At 35.7% G+C, this 21,180-nt stretch overlaps 2 protein-coding genes and 1 long non-coding RNA gene across 3 annotated transcripts; 1 reads left to right on the forward strand and 2 right to left on the reverse strand.

Annotated features, from left to right (window-relative positions):
- Positions 1-1,949: 1,949 nt before the first annotated feature.
- LOC145119510 (RING/FYVE/PHD zinc finger superfamily protein) lies at positions 1,950-6,622 on the forward strand. Its single transcript, XM_079055176.1, has 6 exons — positions 1,950-3,202; positions 3,350-3,678; positions 4,212-5,478; positions 5,756-5,826; positions 5,947-6,069; positions 6,147-6,622. Exons 1-6 carry the CDS (start codon positions 2,362-2,364, stop codon positions 6,504-6,506), a joined length of 2,991 nt encoding a protein of 996 aa, XP_078911302.1. The 5' UTR covers positions 1,950-2,361; the 3' UTR covers positions 6,507-6,622.
- A 61-nt stretch (positions 6,623-6,683) lies between these two features.
- Positions 6,684-8,351, reverse strand: LOC145119511 (glucan endo-1,3-beta-glucosidase 11-like). Its single transcript, XM_079055177.1, has 2 exons — positions 7,022-8,351; positions 6,684-6,939 (listed from the first exon to the last, which is right to left on the reverse strand). Exons 1-2 carry the CDS (start codon positions 8,180-8,182, stop codon positions 6,856-6,858), a joined length of 1,245 nt encoding a protein of 414 aa, XP_078911303.1. The 5' UTR covers positions 8,183-8,351; the 3' UTR covers positions 6,684-6,855.
- A 3,864-nt stretch (positions 8,352-12,215) lies between these two features.
- LOC145120346 (uncharacterized) lies at positions 12,216-12,832 on the reverse strand. Its single transcript, XR_013714171.1, has 2 exons — positions 12,671-12,832; positions 12,216-12,578 (listed from the first exon to the last, which is right to left on the reverse strand). It is a non-coding gene; the product is annotated as an uncharacterized LOC145120346 (long non-coding RNA).
- Positions 12,833-21,180: the final 8,348 nt, after the last annotated feature.

The raw sequence follows: 21,180 nt of genomic DNA on the forward strand, positions 1-21,180 counted from the left end.
AATTTTTCATTTTTATAAAATATTTTCACAAAACCATAAGATGATCAACCATTATTTTCAAATCAAATCCATAGAATCAGAGTAACAAATGATCTCTCAAAGCATAAATCAACATGAAGATGTGTATGATCATGCATTCGCCTTGCCCTGATCATCTGATGTACTTGAAAACATTGAAATTAACAACCGTAAGCCAAAGCTTAGTGAGTTCCCCCAAAATACTCCACACAACAACACATATACAATGCATGCACATCGGGCCTACAGTACAAGACTGGACCACCTCCGAGCCCATACCATAAGACTGGAATGCCCTTTCGGCCCTCAGCTTATGACTAGATTGCTCCCGAGCCCACATCATAAGACTAGAATGCCCTCCCGGCCCTCAACTTATGATTGGATTGCTCTCGGGTTAGATGGATTACAACACAAAGCAGTATTGCCTCAACCCAACCGCACATGTCAACATATGCAAACAATAGTCAACAACCATCAAGTACATGTAATTATACAGATCTACCAAATCTAACAGATCACTACAATATACCAACATCCTATACACAAGGACATATACTGTAGTACAAAGTATAGTGAGAAACCTCACCTTGCAGTTTAGAAGATAACAATACTGATCACAGATCCAATAACCAGCTCTACAGGTCACGTCACCTATACAGCAAATAGGGACAAATCTCAAACTACAACCAAAATCCCTAAGTTTGACCTAAAGTTAAACTTGGTCAAATAGTCAACACTTAAGTCAAAGTCAACACTCAAAGGTCATTCAACTGGTTGCCACGTTGTGGCCACCCATTGGTCACGTCGTGGCATAATAAAGACAAAATAATCGCGGATCAGACTCTAGTCACGTCGTGACAACCAAAGCGCCACGTCGTGAGGAACGTTCTGGACATATTAATTCCTTAAGCTCTTAATCTTTTAAGCCATGCAACCAAACCTTCCAAAAGGCTTTCTCCATCTCAGAATACCATAAAAATCATAACTTTTTAGACATGCATGTCCAATGCATATCCCAAACACAAACTAAGTCAAAATGAAAGGAAAATAAGATCAAATCTCATGCATCAAACCCATAGCTCACTAATATTCCAGACCTGGGACAAAGGGTATCAAAGGAGTCTTAAGAACTCATAAACTTGTTATCTTTATGAGATCTCAACACTCAAACTTCCATAATTTATGAGAAAAGTGAGCCAAACACTAGATCTAATAAGATTGAGCTAAAAAGGTAGGAACTTGAGGAGTTACAAGAGTCCTAATGCAACTCAAGATGACGATGGAGTGGCTAGCAAGCTGAAATGATGCATTAAATGCCTTCTCCTCTTCTTCAAGGATTCAAATCACCAAAAAAATGGAGCTCAAAGACAAATAATGGAAGGTTTTTGGAGGGTGAAGGGAGGTGATGGAGGCTGAGGGAGAACAAACTCTAGCCCTCACTTCTCTTAAATAGGGAGACAATCCCCGAAATTAAGGTTTTGGCACGCAAGGGTTGTCACGTCGTGACCCATATGTGGTCACATCATGACAACTAAATGGGATGCGCGTTTTCTCTGGCATGGTCACCTCGTGACACACAAGTGTTCACGTAATGACCAAGGTTTAAATCCTTAAAACTTTACTTAATAATTTGAAAGCAATGCTTACCTGTACAAATTCACAAATCCATGAAGCAAAATATCGAACCAAACATTCTGAATCTAACAGATTCAGAGTCTAACTCTTAAGAGAACAATTATGAAACTTACCAAACCATTGTTAAACTTTTCACAACATAAAGTTAATACTTGAAAACAAGAATTTTACTGGGCCAAATTACACATCTTTGATGGGCAGGCCCATCTAGAATTTGGAGTTTGGTGTTTGGACAAACATCGTCCGATAAACAAATTCCCAAAATCAATTTTGAGTTGACGGACGCCACGCCACTCAATTTCATAACCCGCGTATTCCAAATTGCTTATCTTTCTTCTTCATTCCGACTACTTTCACGTCCACATAGACGTCACCAGATAAAAATCGTCGTCTTTGCTTGCTACTTCAAGAATTCCAGGCATCGCAAAAGGCCCCATCGGCCATACAAGACTGTTTTACCCCTTCAACCGGTTTTCTCACGGTGTAAATTCTCCAATTCGGGTATTTCTTTTTTTTTCTTTTCTCTTAAATTCGTCTTTTTTCGAAACCCCCTTTGATCGATTTTTAAGAAAGCGAACCACTTGCTTTCGGCAAGTGTGAAAAAATTAAATAGACCGTGATAGATGAAACGGGCGATGGGTTAGCGGGGGTGCTATTGGTTTTTTGGTTCATTTTTGGAGTTTCGGGTTTTTAGAACTAGGGTTTGGGATGAAAAGCCGATCTCATCGTCTGCCGACGATTTCGGACACACCGGATGACTGGGTGGACGAGTCTTGGACGGTGGATTGTGTGTGTGGGGTTAATTTTGATGATGGAGAAGAAATGGTCGATTGTGATGAATGTGGTGTTTGGGTGCATACCAGGTGTTCGAGATATGTCAAAAGTGAGAAACTCTTTTCTTGTGATAAGTGCAAAAGCAAGAAGCTTAGGAAAGAGAGTGAGGAAACGGAGGTTGCACAATTGTTGGTTGAGTTGCCTACAAAAACATTGAGAATGGATAATCCATATCCCATGAGTTGCCCTCCTCAAAGTTCATTTCAGGTTTGGACTGAGATTCCTTTAGAAGAAAAGGTACACGTGCAGGGTATTCCTGGTGGTGATCCTGCATTGTTTAGTGGGGTGTCTCCACTTTTCAGTCAACAGCTTTGGAAGTGCACAGGATATGTTCCAAAAAAGTTTAATTCTCAATACAGGGAGTTCCCTTGTTGGGATGAAAGACAGGATGATGATGATGATGATGATGATGACAAAGACAATGAAGAACTTGAAAATCCTGCCTGTAAAGGGGCTGATGCCTTGTTTTCATTGTCAACTTCTGGTGGCAATAAAAGTCATGCTAATGAAGGAGGTGTTTTGGATATGGGCCCACCAACTACTGATACTAAGAAGCAAGATGTGAGAAAGGAAAGGAGCTTATTGAAGCCTATTGTGATTCATTCAAGCCACCAAAAGAAAGATGATTCTAAGGTAATCAAGGACCAAAACAGGAAGAAAAATGTCAAAGCGATGGATAAATATGGAGATTCTAAGAAGAGATCTTTTGAATCAGGTATTCTTCTCTAATTTCCCTTGTTTTTTAGATTTGGTGTTTGGTGTATAGTGATAGTATGTTATCTGCATGAATTTGTGAATACTAATCAATAATATACTATGGAAGCAAGATTAATAATACATGTTTACTTTACTATGATACTAGTGTCCACCATGTCAACTGATGCAAAACAATCAGAATCATATGAAGGCAAAGATCATAAGGCTTCCAAGACTGATAAACAAAGTTGTAAACCTGAAAGTTCAAGAACAGATGTGCAGGACAATCATAAATCAGAAGATAACATCCCTTTATCTAGTGGACAACCTTCAGAGAGTGTACCCATTGATGATTCAATACTAAATCCTTCAAAAGAAGCAAAACAAATGCAAGAAAATGATGGAAATCAAGTTCCTATAAATGTGGAGATTTCTGATGGCATTGCATCATCACTAAAACAGAATCCTGTGGAAACTAGTAGCATTAAAGATGAGGTATGTGACAATGAACCCTGGAATATGATTACATCTACCTGCAAATCACTTAACTTATAAGCTGCTAAGAACTTCATATGACATTCTCCTGAAAACCTAAAGAATCTTGCTTTTCTTTGTTTGTAAGGTTATGGGTGGTGGTTGACATATATCTACATATTGAAACTATTTTACCCTTCCTCACCAAACTCTTTCCTGTGTTAAATAGGATTTAGTTACAACTTTGTGCTATGCCAAAATGTGTCTATAGTTGGGAAATAATTTTCATGTTCATTTTTCTTTTACTTAGGTTAAACTTGTTTATTTTTAAAAATAAAAAGACGAGTGAATCTTATTCCTGTGAAAATGTATATATATATATATATATATATATATATATATATATATATATATATATATATATATATATAAGAAAGAGGTTATTTGAAGTATGGAGTCTGTTTAACTTTATTTTATTGATCTTGATGGAAGTTAGGTTCTAAATACTTTTTTGAATTGCATTTATCTGTAACACTTTTATTTTTCTTATTTAGGTTAAGCATGATGTTGTGGATGATGCAAATAACAATGAAAGAACTTGTAGCACAAGTAATGGAACTCAGCCTAACATAACCAATCTAGAAAAACCAGACTTGACCCCAAATGTCGATCTCCATATTCCATCACCACCAATTGAAGTAAAACCAGTAGAAACCACTCATCCTGAAAAGACTTCTAATCACCAAAATGCCCCCACTAGTGATTTAAAGTTAGATAGCTCCAAGACCTTGCCCCAAGATCCAAAAACTTCTGATGATCGGTTATCTCCAATTTCTGAAGTGAAGAAGGAATCTGCATCTGTATCCATGACCCATAAGGTGCAAAATCATGTTGATACTCATACTCAATCAGAAGGCCCACCCAAATCACATGGATCTGTTACAAATCAACGCAAAATTACAGGTAAGCCCTCGTCAAAACCATCTATTCCAGAAAAGCCAAGATATTCCAACTCAGAGGGCAAACAGAAAGAAAACAATAGTAAGATCAAAAAAGATAATGCAGATGTTTCTGAGAAGCCAAAAAAAATTGTAAAAGAACTTCTGAAATCGTCCTCTACTTCTGCACTAAAATCATCACATTTGAGCAAATCTTCACATGTACCCAAAAAGAACTCGTCTGATTCCAAAGATCCTGCAGTCTTATCATCATCTAAAGCCGCCACCACCACCCCCACCCCAGATTCCGGTGACTCTGCAAATTCATTGAGATGTGAAAGTGGTGGTGGTGGTGCAAATGAACAGAACAACAAAAGCACTTCAGAATCATCACAAAAAGGTGAAAAGATTAATCAGATAAACAACAACAGACAACAGGCTGCAATTAAACATGTTGTTCACCCTCCTCCATCTACAAACTTAAGTGATGAAGAGCTTGCTTTGCTTCTTCATCAAGAGCTGAACAGCTCTCCAAGAGTTCCTCGGGTGCCACGTATGCGCCATGCTGGCAGCTTACCTCAGCTAGCTTCAACCACACCCACAAGCACATTAATGAAACGGACATCAAGTTCTGGAGGAAAGGATATGAATAATGGGCCAAGAAAAAGAAACAAGGATGTAACAAATAATGTTGAGGGGGCAAAAAAGGGTTCAAGGAGACATGAGATTGTGAAAAATAATGGATCAACGAATAAGAGTGTGCCACCTGTCTCAACAACTGTAAGCAGTGGGCCATCTTCTTCTAATGAAGCTAATGAACATAACATGTCATCACCTCAAAATGCTTCTGATGATGAACTTCCTACCCATCGCACTTTACCAGGTCTGTTTACAATTTACATAAAAAAATCTTGAGTAAGTTACAATTTTGGTCCCTGAGTATAGATGATTTTTTTACAATTTTGGTCATAAAAATAGTCATTTTACTTAAAACATGGACCAAAAACGTTATAGAAACCTCAAAGAGTGACCAAGTTTGCAAGAGAACTTTTTGGGACCAAAATTGAAAAATCCAGCTATACTTGGGGACCAAAAATGTAATCGACCCTAAAATCTTGAGATTAATATATATTTTGTGTGACATGTATGTTGCTCTACAGGCTTGATTGCTGAGATTATGAGCAAAGGAAAGCGAATGACATACGAAGAACTCTGCAATGCAGTTCTACCGGTATAATTTTGTTTTAATTTAAAAAAATAGATCCTTAAACTCAATATTTTGTATAAAAGCCACCTTTAAGCCTATATGCTTTAATTGTTGATTAATTTGCATCATGATATTAATTTTCAGCATTGGCCTAATTTACGTAAGCATAATGGAGAGAGATATGCGTATTCAAGTCACTCCCAAGCTGTTCTTGATTGTTTAAGGAACCGAAGTGAATGGTCAAGATTGGTTGACCGTGGTCCCAAGGTAAAACCCTAAACCCTGAACTGGTGATTGTTATATATTTCAAATGAAACATTTTGGTATCTGTATTTGTGTTGCAGACGAATGCAGGTAGGAAAAGACGAAAGTCTGAAGCTGATGCACAAAATGTTGAATCTGAAGAAGAAGCAGCAACAGCAGCAGAAGAAGATGATGACTATAGCACAGATAGGAACACAAAGGATGTAGATAATAACAAGAGTGTAGGTGATGAATTCCCAAAAGGAAAAAGAAAAGCTAGAAGACACAAGCGACTTGCTATGCAAGGAACACGGATCAAAAGGAGAAGAAAAGCTGAAGTTGTTAGTGATGATGATGCTGATTCATCTTCTTCTTCTGATTCTAGTGAAGAAAGTGCATTCAGTGATGAAGGTGGAAAAACATCGGTTGCAAATGAAGCGTCTGCCAGCTCAGAGTCATAATGTTTACTATTACCAGTTGACTTTTGTTGTATGATATTAGTGTTAGATGTATAACTAGAGCTTGTATTATTAAAAAGATAAATCTTTCTAACGTGATTCTTATCTTTATAGATAAAGAGGCTAAATGGGTAATGATTTCTATCTGAATAAACTTTGATTATCGCTTAACCCATTAAGTTGCAAAAAGATGATATATAAAGATGAGAGGATACAATTATACATGAATATGCAAAACCTAAAGCATCGAATGAAAGAATAGAAATGGATACTAATAATAATAATAAAGAAATACAATTTTCCTCCCTTCTTCTCTCTTTATTGACTGTAGTCGTCTCTGATTGATGGCTTTTCATGGCAATGAAATCGAAATCAAAATCAAGATCAAACCCACCCCCGATAATATTCCGATACTTCTCCTCCAAATGAGTCTTTCCTGTAAAAAAAAGATGCTTCAGGTTTGGAATAAAAAGATTCTCTGTAAAAAGGAAATGGAATAAAGGGAAAAAGAAACTCACAGCCGACGAGATTGACATGTAGCCGTTGTTTGGGTTTTCCGGCGGCAAAATATACGACGGCGGCGTAGGCGTGTTTGTTCCAGAGTTGTTGTGGCCGGAATTACCTCCTCCGGTGGATATCCCGGAGAATCCGAGACCATAAGCCGGAGTTCCATCTGGTTTAAATAAACCATAGTTTCTCTCTGAAGTTGGTCCGGGTTTTAAATTCTCATTAAACATAGCAAACACGAAAATGTTTAAATCGTATTCAGGCATCGCCGGTGTTCCTTTCTTCTGACTCACCACCTTCAATAGGTTTCCATTGTATTTCTTTGCATTTTCCGGCGACGCTCCGACTTCATCATCATCTCCCTTTGAAGGCCACCCGGTTTCCGATATCTGAACTGGAAGCTTCTTGTACCCTAACGAACCAAGAGCTGCATACACAGCGTCAATCTGAGCAAACAACATATTGTCGTAATGCAAATTGTTTCCGGAATCAACAATTCCGTCGTTGGGCTGAAACAGAACGAAATCCAACGAGATTTGTTTCGGATTAGCCTTGTATGCAAAGAAAGGATAAGCGTTGATCAGAAACGGGGAACATGTTTTCGAAAGGAAGTCCAAAATAGGAGAAAGGCATCCTTTTAAATCTTCCCGGAAAGCTCCGGCTGACGGCGGATAAGAGGTTTCAAGTATGGCGAGAGAATGTGCGGTGGTGACAGTAACCTGCCGGTCCATATTCAGGTTAATTAGGGCAGTGTGTATACTCTGCATCGCCGGAAGTAAACAACCAGAAAGAGAGGTATCATTGAAGGTCAAAACTTCATTGCCGACAGCAATGGAGGTGATTTTAGTTGCAGGGAGGTAAGCTTGAACGTTTGTCTTCACCCATGATTGAGCGGCGGTGGGATCTTGCATTTTTGTTAAGTACTCATTACCAAGGCCGACGATGAACTCAACACCAGTGTTAGCAAAAGCTTTAAGGACATCGGGATCTGCATCATAGAGCTTCACTCTGGTGGCGCCAATGGACTTGACTAACGGAACCACCTTTTCCGGCGAGGGAAGATTGTTGGCAATTTGGCCGTAGTTGATCCCTATTGACGACACTAACACCAGTAGGTTGCCGGAAAAGAGAAGGAAGATGAAGTGGAGGAGGTGAGTGGTGAAACGTTCCATGGATGACTGGATGAGTGGACTTCCAGTGATCGAAAGTGGTGGTGGTGGTGAAATTGAAGATAAGCCAAGTGACACCGACTGCTAGTAGTGACGCATTTAGACGTTACTTTCGTGGACAAAAATTAACCGAAACAAATGGCATGTACTTTGATATGCTCCTTTTTACTATTTTCTGTGCCAATAATAAAAAATATATGTATATAATATCAAAAGAAGAGAATAATTGAAGAGCAAGAAAACATGTGATGGTCAATTCATATGTCACACTAAATGAATTAAATAGCTCTTTTAATGATTTAAATTAAATTTGTTTGGTGTTTAATGGAGATATTTTTTGGAGTTTGTTGAAATGTTAGATACAAGTCCCATTCATGTTAATGTGTTGAAATCGGTAGAAGGGAAACATGTATCTATAATCTAAGACCGGAGGGAGTGGGAGGGAAGCTTCTCTCACTTTTTGTGGGCCATACCACCATTTCCTTCACTTTCTTTTCCCTTACCTAAAACTAGGGGTGAGCATGGTACGGTTCGGTGCGGTTTTTGGCCAAAACCGAACCGAAAACCGCAACTTCGGTTTTTTGAAATTTAGAAACCGCACCGTTCGGTTTTTATGCGGTTCGGTTTTTGCGGTTTTTTGCGGTTTGGTTTTTTTTGCGGTTTTTTGTTAGTTTATTTTTTATTTTTTGTTTTTTTTTTCGTTTTGCCTTTTTACTAAAACTCAAGTAACTCGGCGAGTTACTTTGACTAAGATGAGGAGTGCTAATCATTTATTGGAGATAAACCGATATCACCATCTCTTGGTTTTAAATCAAATTACATAACCACTCATCCAACATGTTTATAATGTTTCAATATAATACGAATTTAATATATACGATAATATCTATTAATGTATTCATAAAAATGATACTATATCACTAGTACTCTTCATATTTAAATGTTAAAAATATACAATCATCATCCGATAGATAAGATAGATATTTATATTTATAGAAATTTTAATTGTCTAAGTTCTTGGTTCTCACAAATGTCAACAGTTAATATATATATATATATATATATATATATATATATATATGCGGTGCGGTTCGGTTTTTTGCGGTTTTTGCGAGACTAGAAACCGCACCGCACCGAGTATTTTCGGTTTTTGCAAAACTAAAAACCGCACCATCGGTTTTCAATTCGGTTTCGGTTTATGCGGTTTTTTCGGTTTTTTGGGTTTGCGGTTCGGTTTTTGCTCACCCCTGCCTAAAACCCAATGAATGGGTGGGAAGGGCTTCCCTCACTATTTTTTTTAAATAAAATTAATTGATTTTAATGATAATTTGAATATAAAAGTATAGTGTCTATTTTGTAATTTTCGAAAACTATTTTTGTGAAGAGAATTCAGAGCTGGGTGTATTCTGCCATAAGACCAAAACATAGGGCCAAATATGTCATTTTCAGAAACTTCTCATCTTCTTCTTCCTCGTTAAAACCTGCAAACTCAAAAAAAAAAAAAAAAAAAAAAAAAAAAAAAAAAACAAACAAACAAACAAACAAATTCCAGCCACTAACAAGAGAGAGAGAGAGAGAGAGAGCGGGAACCCCTCCCCCCACTTCCTCCCCGTGCCTCCTATCCCGCACCGTCGGTGCAGTGTTCCTCCGAGCGGGAATGGCTCCCGTACATCCTTCCCGCTCCACTTCGTCCGGCCTAACAAGGGGTTTTTTTCATGGGCTTCAGATTGAGGTTTTCACACCGGTGCAAGTTGTTTTAAAACCTCTAATGTTACAAAACATGAAAAAATATGCATGAAAAATCGACATGTATTTGTAACTTTAGTGTTTGATACTTTTGGTTTATTTGCACAAGATACCATGAAGTTCTTCAATAAAGTTTAACGAGTCATGCATAATAATTTTATGATCTCAGGATATATGGATATAGTTTTTTAAAAAACTAATTTTGTCTTCCGAAAAAAATTAACGATTCTAACTTGTTGTCCGTTTATCCGTTATGTCTATATAAAACTTTTATTATAATTCTTAGATTAATCAAAAATTCAATACTTTAACAAAAATTCAAAACTGCATATATCCAACTAAATTTTAGATATCAAATCAGTGACTAACATCTTAAAGGCTCTGATGTATGTTGGAACTTGGTATTTTCAAACTATCAAAAGCTTTAGAAAAATTACATTTATTTTAGAAGTTTACCAAATAGATAAAGTTTGGGCTAAATTTGTTCGGCTAATCAAATTATGGCCGGATATACTACATATATTTTTATTTAATTAAATTACGAATTGATTTTTAAATATATATTTAACTACGTAATTTGTAATTAACTGTCTTGAGAGTTGGGAAATTTCAGTTTTGGCAAGTTTATGGTAGACTATAAATATCAGTTCATTTGAAAGATTTTGGGTTGGAATTTTCTCAAAGAAAACTATGGTTTCTTGTCCATGTTTTCTTCTTTCTTCCAAAATCGAGACATGTTGTATTAGTGATATTCAAGTAAACCATGTTTTACTATGTCTCCCAAAACTGAGACATGTTTGATTAGCGATATCCAAGTTTACTTGATTTATAATTGTTAGGGTGGTAATAGTGTCATGTTCAGGTTGGTGGGTCAGAATGATCCGGACCAAAAATGTACAAGATCTATACAGGTTCGTAGGTTTGAGGGTCATAATCTCATTCACCAGTTATATTCGAGTTCAAGGGGGTTTGCAGGTCATAATCGGTTTCACAAGTCATTGACATATAAAAGCATGTATACATGACCTTCATTCATTTTAAACATATTTCATACCATTATAAAATTATTTACCTTTATTTTTAATCAATAAATCTTATATTCATAAGAAAAGTTATTGGTAAAAGACTTTATATTAAACAATAGACGATAATGACGTAGTCGTGGAATGTAGAAGGCAATTTCTATATGTACACCCTAATGTTGTGTACCCTCTACATGTGATGTGAGTATAATAGTATTTATGCTCCCCCATGAGTGAAGGGGAGGTACTTGTAACACAACTCATATGAAAATGATTAGGATTTATAGCATTACAAATTCAAAACATGAGAGATCGAGACTAAGAGTTCAAACCTTATGGGTAGACGGATTTTACTTTTAGGGGTACATTGTATATTGAAAAATAACAAATATGTTTTTTCAACCTAATATAATTAAATTGAAAAATAACAAATATGTTTTTTTAACATGATATAATTGAACAGGACGAATCAACCTGTAAACAATCTATAGACCTACCAACCGGATCAACCTCTAAATAACCTATAGACCTATCTACCAACCCGAACACTGCCCAACCTATAGATTACATTTTTTTTTGAAACGGCAAACGAATTAAGTGGAAGCTTACTCGCAACATTTCAACAAGCACCACGGGTTCGAGCTCCTTTACAGGGCAGACCCAACTCCCATAGGGATTTCCAAGGAAAAACTCCCCAAATGTGGCACCACAAGAGATAATTTAAGGGAATTGAACTCCCACCTAACGCCCCACATGGGTATAAAACCCGATGCATCAACCCAGCTAAGCTGGACATCTTTTAAATTCAACCCAAACACATTAATTTGTATAACCTAATTGTATCTTCTAGATATACCCATATACAAACAATTTATGTGTTAGGACCCTGCAACTGCATATAGTTGCAAACCTCTATCAAATTCGCTTCCGTACAAACAATTTATATAACTTCTGTTTGTTAACTTTAATTCTAACAATTTGTAGCCACGTTTCGGGCAGGTAGAGTCTTGTTCGAACTACAGATTCAAGATCATTCCTCAAGGTTTGATTGAAATGAACATTTTACCTATATTTTGATACACGCAATTTGACGATTTGGGTTTTGATGATATTTACATATGTTGTTATTGATTACGTTATACAAGAACTTTCCTGCTGGAAAATTATTAGACCGGAGTTCTCCCGTTCATCCATCCATGACCGAAGTTACAAGAATTCACCAAATTAACACCAAGTAGTATTATTTGATCCAAAATTAGGCCAAAAAGTTATGTAAATTCAGAATCGATAAAGAGAAGAATCTCAAATTCAAACAGTAATACAATCGGCGCCCAAAAAATGGGATTTTACACTCTGATAGAATACAAAAAGAAATAAGAAATAAGAAACCTGAAACCCCAATCCATCACACCAAATCAAAACGTCACAAGCTAACAACCAATTGGTCCTTTCCAAATTGTAAAAACGAAAAGAAAAAGATTGCGACTTTGGCATGATGGAACCTGAAATTGCCTAATCTCTCATCTGTGGGCTGTCACCAATGTCTCGATGAACCTTAATCCATCGAATCTAGGTGCGAATTTCTCCTTCTCTACTACACTGCTTTCCCCACTATTTAGCACTTTCAATTCCTGTTAAACCATTCCAACCCAATCACATCCATATCTTTTAGGTTTCAGTTTCTTTAACAAAAATCATGAAATTTGGGGAAAGTGTTGTGTACCTGAGCAGTTGCATTGGAATGGGAGGAGGAGAGAACCGCGGTGGAGGCAGCGAGGACAGATGCGACGACAGTGGAAGAACAAACCTTCATCATGATGGAATTAGACGAAATCCGACGACCGCCGCGCCGGATCTCGACGTATTCTTGTAATTAAATTGGTAAAGAGAATTACAAGAAAGAGGGATTGACAGTTTTATACGTCGATTTGTGGATTAAACTCGATTTAATTCTACTTTGGGTTCCGTCTATGCGGCTACCCACCACGGTCTAATACAGAAGTACAAGTTTTGTTAAGCAACGTACAAATTCTTTCTGCTTCATATTTATGAAGTTGTTTTAGGGTTGGCCGGTTTTAGGTTTTCACGGTTAGATAGCGACCGATTCAACTTTAAGATGGTTTGGTTTGCTTTGGTTAGGTTAGGTTAACCCTTGTTAATTGCTTTTGAACAAGGCAAATCATAAAGATTGACAAAATGAAAACGGTGATATAACAAAATAACTTAGTTTTTAATATGGGAAATTCAGTAATTTAACCTTATAAACGACTTTAATAAAAACAATTTTTTTTTTAAATGATCACTTGTTCCGGAATATCTTATTCCGGAGTTTGGCCGTTCAACGAATTTCGGAATACAATACTCCGGAGTATTTATTTCTATTACGGAGTTGGTGGTGGTTGGTAGAGTTTGGGTCCGGAATCTGACACAGTCGTACGTTCCGCACTGAAAAGTACATTTCAGATTGTAGTCCGACATCCCCATACATTCCGAAGGGAAATTCCGGAGAGGCAAAAATAGGATATCTGTGTGTTTTTCTTAGAGTTGGCAAAAATCGATCCAACCCGTCAATCCAACCCAAACCCAACCCAAAATTAATGGGTTGGGTTGAGATTTTCAACCCATTTAAGTTAAATAGGTCAACTTGTATAACTCATTTAATTAAATATGTTGGGTTAGGTAAAAATTATCAACCCGTCAACCCATTTAACTTTAATATATATTTAATTTAATAACTATATGAATATTATCAAGTATTAATCAAAATATTAATTTATAAATTATAATGTTGTATTATTATTTATGTTTTATAAAAATTCAATCCTAACTTCCATCTTTTTTTAACGCCGATAATATTAGTCACTCTCCAAAATTACTTTGAAATTAAAATATTTTTAATGTTATTTGAACAATTTATTTGTATTTATGAATTGATATTATGTTTTTGTCATACTTAGAAAGTTTTATTAATGTACGAAACTAAATTAAGTGGTATACTATTTAGTTAATTAATTTATTTATTTGATTTTAAATGGGTTAATCCAGGTTTAACCCATTTATTTAATAGGTTAAGTCGAGAACTAAATAAACATGTTAACCTGGTGACAACCCATTTATCTAAAAGATTGGTCTGGGTTGGAAATATTAGCTCATTTAAATAAACAGGTTAGGTTGGGTTGAAATTTTCAACCCAATTATTAAATGGGTTAAACCCGAACTCAACCCAGGTTAACCCGTTGTCAACTCTAGTTTTTCTACCCTATATGCAATCCGTTTGTTTGTTTGGTAGTTTTCTTATACGTTCCGGAATGAGTATGTATACGAAATTCTTCCGAGTGTCATTTTCTAGTGGAGGGCAATGACAACGTATCGACGGATTTATGCGATATATTGCTCCAACTACACATGTTTTGGTGTAGATATAAGCAATGATATCAACTTCACTGGGTAAATTACGTTGGTTGTTTCCAAGTCCAGGTTACACACTAATCAAATATGTCAATCTTTTCAATATCTTTGATCAAATATAGTTATGCAGATTCCTGACGATAGTGATGTCAGATAATTTCTTAGTTTTGTTAGTCGTATGCCTCCTAAAACAATAGAATTGTTTGTTGTTAATAATGTTGTGGAAGGTGGCATTCATCAATTTTTCGTGGAAATCCTTCTGGTGGAAATGGGTCTTCCGGTGTTGGACGTAACCAAATTTGTAATTTATTACCTATGACAACTAACCATGTTCCTTCTTATAATAGCCCTATAGACGAGGGTGATTATTATAGATATAAAGGTAAGGTTGTTGATGATGCTTCTCCAACAGTTGATGTTGATGAATCTGCAAATGATGAACAAAAACTAATGTTGTTAGTGGATTATGGTAATATAATTTCATACGGAGAGCCGCTTGAACATTTCTAGAGTTACACTGAATTTGATGGGGATGATACTGAAGGTGAACATGAGGAAACTAATGTTGATGAATCTTAACCAAGTTATAGTATATATCATAAGGATTACGTACATATAAAGAACACTAAAATCCGACTTATAACGAAGAAGCTATGACCCGTCGAAGTTTTGCGACAAATCGGCACGATGTTGTGTATCATAAAAAGTGAGTTTGCGATAAAATACTTTTTAGCCTTAGCGATCTATACGAATGTCGTAGTAGACGTTAAACCAAAATCGTGCAGATAGAGAACGTCTAAATCTGACTTCGTATGAGGAAGTTATGATTTTTCTAAAATTTTGCATAGCAGAACACAGCCCGGAAATCGAATTATAGATCGAATGATTTTTCGCCGACACAATCTAAACTCAAATATCTCGTTGATAGGAGCTTAAAGATATAAAAACATACGAAAACAGACATCGGATGACAAAGTTATGAATTTTTAACGGACTTTATATGTCTAAGCCTGTTAAAATAGGGATATATACACTAAAGTCCCAATATTTTCATCGATTTGTCAAGAAAGCCCTAAAATTTATTTTTTTCACAGTAAAGTCCAAATTACCGGCAGTTTTTGACACTTTTACCATTTTTTCCCAGTTAGCCAGTAATTAGGACTTTTTTGTCAAAAAAATAAACTTTAGGACTTTTTTGTCAAATCGTCAATTAGGACTTTATTGTCAAAAAAATAAAGTTTAGGACTTTCTTGTCAAATCGTTGAAAATATTAGGATTTTAGTGTATATATCCTTTTTTTTGTTAGAAATTTAATGATATGATACTCTTTAAGCATAAGAGTTATTAAAATCTTCTCTAGTCAGCTAGATCCTATTGAAATCCTTAACATTTGCTTCTTGATTATTCGTTTTTTAATCTAAACAAACTGACATTGAAAAAAATGGAGATAATCAAGAAAGAAAGAAAGAACCAGGGTTGTGTTGGTTTGTTGAAATTAAAAAAAAAAACGATTTAACAAGAAGTAAACGTTAAGGATTTCAATAGGATCTAGCTGATTAAAGAAGGTTTCAATAACTTTTATGCTTAAAGAGTATCACACCATTAAATTTCTAACAAAAAAAATTATATATACACTAAAGTCCCAATATTTTTAACGATTTGACAAAAAAGTCCTAAACTTTATTTTTTTTTACAGTAAAGTCCTAATTGACGATTTGACAAGAAAGTCCTAAACTTTATTTTTTTTGACAAAAAAAGTCCTAATTACCGGCTAACCGGGAAAAAAGGGTAAAAGCGTCAAAAACTGTCCGTAATTTGGACTTTACTGTCAAAAAAATAAAGTTTAGGACTTTCTTGTTAAATCGATGAAAATATTGGGACTTTACTGTATATATCCCGTTAAAATATAACTTAAAAAAAAGTCAAAATTAGTCGACGAAGTCTAAACGAAAGTTGTAGATCACCTCACTACCTACGTGTGGATATAAAGAACGTCAAAAACGGAGCTCGTATGCGAAAGTTACGGAATTTAGAATATAATTAATGTTTAGGATTAACCAGCAAGCGACACGTGGCGAGATCCCAGTCCCACCTTCTTCCCCACGACTTCACATGCGATTTTGATATGTGGCTTGAGTACACCCCGCGTAGCTCTATGTATGCCCAGCGTATGCAAGAGCTGGCAGCCTATATAAATAGGTGGCGTTTCTCCTTATTTCTCCACACCAATTCACTCCAACTCTCTCCCAAACAATCCCAAAGCCTAAAGGCTTTTCTCTATCCCTCCTTAAGAGTTAGAGGCGAGTACCGGAGCACCATAAGGCTCCGAGAAGAAGAGCTTTCGGCTCAGAAGTTCTGTCGGCGCCGAGCCCGGTTCGTCGCTAAACCCCCTTGTAAGTGAGTTATGTTTACCATACTTTAAGTATAACTTATGTTTAAGTTCATTATCGTTATTATGAACCTATAAATAAGATTTATCAGTGATTCCAAGTCGTTATACTGATTGATCTACTTACGGGGATAATGTCTAGGTTGTGATGTAGTGAGGTGTTTAAAGTGGAATTTCCAAATAGTATACTTCGTATACCAAACGGACCCTACCTCTGATATTATCTTACTTGGTTGTTCCTTACTTGCTAGATCATGAAATTAGACTTTAAGTTAATGATAAATCTAGACTAATAATTAGTCCCAATAAATATTAGACTAAAAGTTAACGATAATAATGTCAGATTTCGTCGAATGAAAAGACGATTGTTAGAAGCGAAGCGCTGTCTGAATTCCGCGTCATCACTTTAACAAGTGAGTACATAGTCCCTTTCATGAACATGATTTTAATACAAGTATTAATAAAAGTGTTAAATATATGTTGAAAGGTTATATGTGAATTATATGCTTATTATCTGGAAATATGTGTTATATGTATATTTGATGATATACGCTATGCGAACCAGACATGTTACACGATAATAATAATAATAGAAGTATTATAAATGAGAGAGAAGATGAATGTATGTTAATACTTAATACTCTGTATAAAATATTACACTAAATTAAGATAGTGTTGTCGTAATAGAGGTAGTATTGAAAGTTGATTATAAGCATTGTAGGCTTACTTAGTGATGAAATAAGACTTAAAAGAGATGCTTAGTTCAATTAAGTTGGATATTGGGTAGTATCTTATTAAGGGTACGTGTGTGATCAGAATAGAGAATAAAAACTCTGTTCGAGGAGATTGATGGAGTATGTTCTACATACAAAAGTACTTTCTATGTACCAAGTCTTTTTCAAAGCTCTGTGTCTTAGGTGTTGCTTGTGTCAGGGTATTATTATGTTCTAGGGTATGAGTCTCACTCATACCAGGGTACTATAATGTGCCAGAAGTACTATCATGTACAAAGTCCTTCTTTTTGACACTATTGTGTGTCGGGGTACGGGAGTGTATAGAAGTACTTTATTAGTATTTCCCATACTTTTTATTTTGAAGAGCTTTGGAGTCATCGTTTCTTTTATGAAGTGATCGGACGAGCTTCATTTGTCAACGTTTCCTTTCACGAAGTAATTGAGGGAACCTTGTAGACTGCCTAATAGACTGTGTCAGTAATAGACAACTACTAGATATGTATGATGTTGTATTGCCAGATAGGGTGAGTCTGGGGGTAAAATACCTCATGGTGTCAGACCACTGTTAGGAAAAGTTTGATGTTGTATTGTCGGATAGGGTGAGTTTGGGGGTAAAATACCTCACGATGTCAAACCACTCTTAGGAACGGTTATCTAGATAACCATCCACGACTTAATTGTCTTGTTTTACGAACGAAGGTTCGTGGTGAAACTAATTCCATTCCCCTCATTTGATGTATTTATTGATCCTCGTTTGCTGTCAGAGAATTTCCGAAGCAGCTTCGTCAGTTTGTTATTTATATTGATCCTTTAGGCTAAATCTTGTAAGATCGTTGTATATGATCTATACGTGCGAATCGACGGGATGGGATAAATTGTATTAGAGATACGATATATCTGTGTTAATAGTTGGATTTGCAGGTTTGAGTTATACATTATTATCACATTGTGGGATTGAAATCCCTATGTACTCACCAGGTTTTCCAACCTGACCCACTCAGTTTATTGTATCACAGGTGGCTATATGAAAGATACATTCTGCTGAGATATTCAAAGAGTATTAGGCCGCTAATTTAATTATTGTAAGGCTTGTAATATTTCGTTATACTTATGTTTCTGTATTGACGATGACATCCCAATGTTTTAATATAAATAAAAATACATTTCTTCGGAAATGCTTTAATAATATCAATATAGTGTTTTTTTTTAACAAATTCAACAATATTATTCTTCAAAAAGGATACTCTGATTTTCGAATAAAGCATAAACAAATTGGTCTTTTCTGGCTGTGAAATTTGGGATGTCACAACTAAGCCCTTACAACCCCGAAAACCACAACAGGAAACGTTTCCTTCTTATTTTTCCGATTCGGGAGAAACAAAAACCACCCATTGGGTATGCATGAACCTTTACCATTGCCCTAATTAGTTCAACAAAAACATAAATGTGCTACAACTCACAATTATACTTCCTATGTAAAGTTATTACAACTCTTCAAAAGCAAAGAAGAGCCTAAGCTTAATTTAGGACTCAAAAGTGTTACTGAAGGCTTCTAAGTGGTTAAACTATCGGAGAGGCACATTTTCTTAAACACACAACTACGTCCCCATCATCAACAAGCCAACAAAAAGGTATTTAGTCACTTCTTGAAGGGCATATTAGTTAATAGTACATGTAATATGTTACAGGGAAAATATATACAACGAACTTTAAATGACCGTCTTAGTGTGTATATATTTCATACTGGCAAGCATAGAGTGTTAAAATGTATGCTCTAAATCTGTTGAGAGGGACCCCTGAAGAAAGCTTTCAAAGACTACATTTATATTGTTATAACTTGAAGAAGAAGAATCCATGGACGCTTACACATATAGAGACAAGTTATGACAACAAATTTGAATACTTTTTCATGGCTATCGGTTGCACAATAATATTTCTAATATAATAAGTTCTTTATATTTATTGTTGTTACACGTGTGATTGCTTTAAATATTAATATATTAATATTAATTATTTTTTAGATTCGAGCGTTTCAAACTTGTTTGTGTCCTATTATTATCATTAACGGAGCACACCTTAAAGGGAAATACTTAGGCACGATGTTCCTAGCAATAGACATGGATTGTAATAATCAAATCCTCCATATTGCATTTGGTGTTGGGAAAACTAAAAGTAGGGAGTCATGGATATGTGTTTTTATCAAAACTCAAAGAATGTATTTGGGACATGCCCTCTTTGGTTATCATATCAGACAAAGCCAATTTAACTGAAATGACCATTCAATATATGTTACTGAACGTATATCATGGACTCCGTTGTCGCCATTTGTTAATGAATATGAGAACAATGATCGGAAAACAAGAGAGAACATAGATTTTTTTGGGAGGTTGCAGAAGCTTGTCGACAGTCTAATTTCAAAAAAAAAAGTTGGGTAGGCTACATTGTGCACTAAACGAAGACTGTCGTACATGGCTAGACAAAATATGTTACGAGAGATGGGCAGGGTCGTGTTTCCCTGTGGTTTGGTATAGTATTATGACATCAAACAGTGTCGAATCCATCAATGTGTTATCATGAAACACACATAAACTACCAATAACAATGTTGATTGATTTCTTTCGAGCAACTATACAACAATGGCGGTGTCAGCGACATAATGTTGGAGGTAACTATTTATATTATAATACTTCCATGATAATTTTAGTATACTTTATTGGGAATGACAACATATAGGTAAATGTTTTTTTATAATTGAAAGCAAAAAAGATATTACTGAGTATGCTGAGAAGGTAATCGATAGGAGGATCAACAAATCCTCTAGTTTTCGGGTATACCAGATTGATCAAAGCAGATATGATGTGGCTAACCAAATGAAAAATGGTATAATAAACTTGAAATCTCGTTACTACACGTGTGGGAAATGACAATTGTCAGGTATACATTGTTATCATGTTATGATGGTATTCAAGGAACTGAGATATCAACTGTGACATCCCTTATTTTTCAGAACCATATTTTTTCTTTACGCTTTAAAAATCATAATATATTGGTTTGCGGAAAATCCCAGTATATTAAAACATTTTGAGTACAATTAATTGTCTCACACTAAGGATGTCATAATCAACACAGTACATAAGTTATAGCGTGAAGACTTAACGGTCCTGAATACTTTTGTTGTCTTCTCTTCAATCACTCAGTATCATATTCAAATCTTCAATAGTCTTAACACCGCTACATGTGATGTATATAAATTGAGTGAGTCAGGTTGGGAAAGCTGATGAGATACATAGGGTTTCCAATTCCACAATGTTATTAGATAATAACCCATAATTAATAATCCCGCAAAACCAACTACTATCAAACAATAAAGATATATCCTATAGGTATAAGACAAACAATATAGATATATCCTATAGGTATAAGACAATCTACCCTTAGTACCCATCATGTCGATTCTCACATAACGATCCTATAGCAATGATCCTCTGAGATCTATCCTAACGGATCACTGTAAGCAAGGAATTGACTATACTGCTTCAGGGAATTCTCTGACAGCAAGTGAGGATCAATAAAGACAACAAATTAGGGGAATGGAGTACTCGAATGAACATACAATCCTTTTCTCTGGATCATTATAATTCATTAAAACGGCAAGACAGTTAAGTCAAGGGTGATCATCTATACTCTTCTAGATGAATTAGA

The sequence above is a fragment of the Lactuca virosa genome, chromosome 6, assembly GCF_052849685.1.
Source record: "Lactuca virosa cultivar CGN04683 chromosome 6, Lactuca_virosa_CGN04683_v6, whole genome shotgun sequence".
Lineage (NCBI taxonomy): Eukaryota > Viridiplantae > Streptophyta > Magnoliopsida > Asterales > Asteraceae > Lactuca > Lactuca virosa.